Raw genomic sequence first — 3,405 nt, 5'->3', positions numbered from 1 at the left:
TCTAGATCTATGGGAGCAGTGGTTGTATACCCGAAAGTTTTTAGTTATTTGATATCTTATATCTAACCCTTCAGATCGGTTACTGAGACCGAAATAAAAGTCGGTTTGCTAGCTTAAAATAATTATACCCCACATGTTTGATTAAATAATTGGATAGGTTTTTGAGTTTTTCAGATTTTCGAGTACTGGGATAATTTTGTTCAGCACCAAATCCAAGTGCCCAAGTGCCCAAGTGCCCAAGTACCAATTCAGAGAATGTTGCTCTTGGTTGTGGAAAACCAATTCAACAACATTAAGCCCATGAAATTTGATGTATACTTTTTTTTTTTTACAGCAAATTTGATGTATACTTAAAACAGACATATTCAACACAAGTATAGAATTGCACAAGTTTCATCTTCAATTCATTAACTCCACGGGAACTAAAGTTCTAAGTAAAATCAAAATTATAATAACAAAAACTTATATAAATCATATATTATATATATTCATTTCAACTCAGAAATGAACTTACACTAGCTTAAAATAATTACATAAGCTAGCAAGTTTCACAAAAATGTCAGCTCTAACTTAAAACAGAGGCTTTCAATAATCAAAACCCCTAACATAAACACTACAGCTAATAATAATCTCATTGGTTATATATAATTTTTTATATATATGAAGCCTATAGTATACATAAATAACATGGCACTAATACTAGGGTTGCTGCTGCTGCTTCTGCATCTGGAAAGCAGGAAGAGAATTGAGACCCAACCAGGCCTTGCTCTCAGCGGGCTTCGAAGAGCCTCCGCTTGCAACATCGGAGGGGAGTTTGCCCACAAGCCTGTTCATTTCGAAACAAAAACAAAATCAAATACTTGATAAAATCTACTAAACTCGAGCAATGATCATTGTAAGGTTTGTTTCAACTAATTGGTATTATCATGCGTTTCGTAAACTAAGGGTTCGAACATAACTTTAATGAAGTTCTTATATCAAGTGAACAACAATTTGAGGGCAACTATCCCTACACCTTCTCTAAATTGACAACTTCTGGAACTTGGCGAATCACTTACCGGTCTTTTCTCTTCTCGAGGAAACGGTGAAGAGAAGCCTTCCTAGCAATAGGCAGATCTGCAAGTTTAAGACAAGCAGAATTAACATCAGCAAAAGACTAAAGAGAGTTCAAAAAACCCCCAAAGAGAGAATTAATTCATCAAATTCTTTACACACAGAGGATAATTACCAGACACACTAGGCACAGCAGCTGAAATGGTGTTGTTCACAAACTTGGGAGCAACATTCACATTCTGAGTCGAGTTTTTGGTTAAGACCAGGTTAGGTTTTGGGTTTGGGGCCGAAACTGGGACTGCAACCGGGCTAGGGGGGGTCGAACTGGTAGCTTCGACTTTCCTCTTCTTGAGATTAGCTTCATAACTGCTAGCTAGGTCCATGACTTCCTTTGCCTTGTCAGCAGGCAATTCATTGAAAACTAAGACTTGCCCTCCATAGAAGATGGTCATTTGTGGAGTAGGAGGCTCAGGGCTAGCACGCTTGTTCACACTGTAATACCACAAGTAAATGAGTCAGAGTGATCAAACTCCCCATTCTAGGGAAAGACCAGAAAAAAGCCGTAAACATTGACCGAAAATTGCATAACGTTTCACCTCCTACACATCCGAACTCCATCATACGGAAGAAGCAAGAAGTATTCACGATTTAAGCCTTGGACTCCTAAACTATAACTACTTTGTTCAGTTAGTTAAAAAGAATCATATGACGCGTAAAAAAGGTGCCAAAAAAAAACATGTAGTCTAAATAAAGCGAGCACATAATCCTAGCCCACGTGAAGTTCCATCCTAAAACCAATTGCCTATGATGAGTCGACATCGCACAACTTAAGTGCGAAGTCGATCCCGTCATATACAAGGTAAGAAATCTCCAATATATGATCCTATTTTTCATTTTTCTGTTCAATAAGTGAAGAGGACGATCAATAATGCAAGTGAACCCACATGCATATCCTAAATCCTAGATTAATTAGGTGGCCTTTCCTATCTACTTCAAAACAAGGCCCCATCTCAAACACTTTTCAGTTTCTCACCAACAAATTTACAGAATATATCGGTTAATAATTGAACTTCAATTTACAACATATTATATCCAACTGGAGATAATTGAGTTCTTAAGCAACAAAATAAAAACATGTGTAGCAAGAGCAATAACCCTTAATCTCAAAATCTACTTTAACTTTATCCAAATTCCCAAATTAGTCAAAAACCTAATCTCAAAATTACACCCAAATTCACTTCAATAATTTTAATCACGTGAAAGAATACCACTACCACAAAAACAAAAACAAAATTAAACCCAATTATAGCATATAATTCCGTAACAAAATAAAAAGATTACTACTAAAGGAAAAACATAAAAATAGACAGAAAAATTCAAACTTTACCCTGAATTAAACCCAGAAAGCTGAGGAAAGAGATTGATAGTTCTTCCAACACAACCATTTGTATCTTCAGCTGCTTGTTTCCCACTTACCGGAAACAAATTCATAGTTGCTGGACCTAAAAAATTTCCAAAAAATAAACACACCCACAAAAATTAACATTATAATCTCAAAAACCCAACTCTTTAATTTTAAAATTACAACATATTTGTAAACAAATTCATAGTAGCTACCCCTATAATTTTCCCACAATAAACAAAAAACCCACAAAAAAATCAACATAATTTCAACAACCCACCTCTTTAATTTTAAAATTAATTCCAAGTTTAAGAAAAAGGAGTAGTTAGATAGATCTATGGTAAATAAAAATAGGAAAAAAAAAAAGTTTTACCTCGAGAATCGAGATTTGCAGAAATTCCAAGAGCACGTTTTTCCTTAACATACTGACTGAGAAGATTGCAGGTGTGAGAGAAACTCATCTTTTGGCCGGAAAATCTGGCGGAATCACTAATCGCCGGCGAAGTAGACATAATTTTTCCGGCAAAGAAATGAATTGTAACAACGGAAAAATAATGAAATGAAGGAACAAATTTTCGCCGGAAAAAAAAGAGAGTGTTGAAGATTCTTGGGTTGCTTAGATTTAGCCACGAGGAATAAAAATGAAAGAAGGTGGGGAAGAAAAGAGGGAGGCGGGCGACATTTTATAAATGAATGGCAAGAAATTAAATAGTGTAGACATTTTTTTTTTTGTTTTTTTTTAAAAAAAGAAAAAAAAAATAATAAAAGAAAGTTGGAGAATACTACAGTTGTTTGGTTGGTTTGGCAAAATAAACACGTGTTGTTTTAAATTTATGATAATAGTAATATCATAGGGAAAAGAGAAAGTGGTAATAAATGGTAAAATATTTGATGATTAAATATAAAGAAAGGAGGTTTTGGCTTTTTAGAATTGGTTGGTTCAAGAAAAG

At 34.7% G+C, this 3,405-nt stretch overlaps 1 protein-coding gene across 1 annotated transcript; it reads right to left on the bottom strand.

The window, feature by feature from the left end:
- Positions 1–446: 446 nt before the first annotated feature.
- LOC104901654 (protein TIFY 10b) lies at positions 447–3,142 on the bottom strand. The gene is made up of 5 exons (XM_010689246.4): positions 2,829–3,142; positions 2,441–2,555; positions 1,229–1,545; positions 1,059–1,116; positions 447–826 (listed from the first exon to the last, which is right to left on the bottom strand). The coding sequence occupies exons 1-5, from the start codon at positions 2,965–2,967 to the stop codon at positions 700–702; spliced, it is 756 nt and encodes a 251-aa protein (XP_010687548.1). The 5' UTR covers positions 2,968–3,142; the 3' UTR covers positions 447–699.
- Between the last annotated feature and the right edge of the window lie 263 nt (positions 3,143–3,405).

This window comes from Beta vulgaris, chromosome 8 (genome assembly GCF_026745355.1).
Source record: "Beta vulgaris subsp. vulgaris cultivar EL10 chromosome 8, EL10.2, whole genome shotgun sequence".
NCBI lineage: Eukaryota > Viridiplantae > Streptophyta > Magnoliopsida > Caryophyllales > Amaranthaceae > Beta > Beta vulgaris.
This window is presented reverse-complemented; position numbering and strand designations above follow the sequence as displayed.

What these genes read in the sequence shown, in the direction of transcription:
- LOC104901654 (XM_010689246.4), bottom strand. Translation starts at nt 2,967, where the DNA reads ATGTCTACTTCGCCGGCGATTAGTGATTCCGCCAGATTTTCCGGCCAA. An exon ending in CTTTCTGGGTTTAATTCAGG is followed by an intron (nt 1,546 to 2,440) that starts GTAAAGTTTGAA and finishes GTGGTATTACAG; the next exon opens with TGTGAACAAGCGTGCTAGCC. An exon ending in TGCTGTGCCTAGTGTGTCTG is followed by an intron (nt 1,117 to 1,228) that starts GTAATTATCCTC and finishes TTAAACTTGCAG; the next exon opens with ATCTGCCTATTGCTAGGAAG.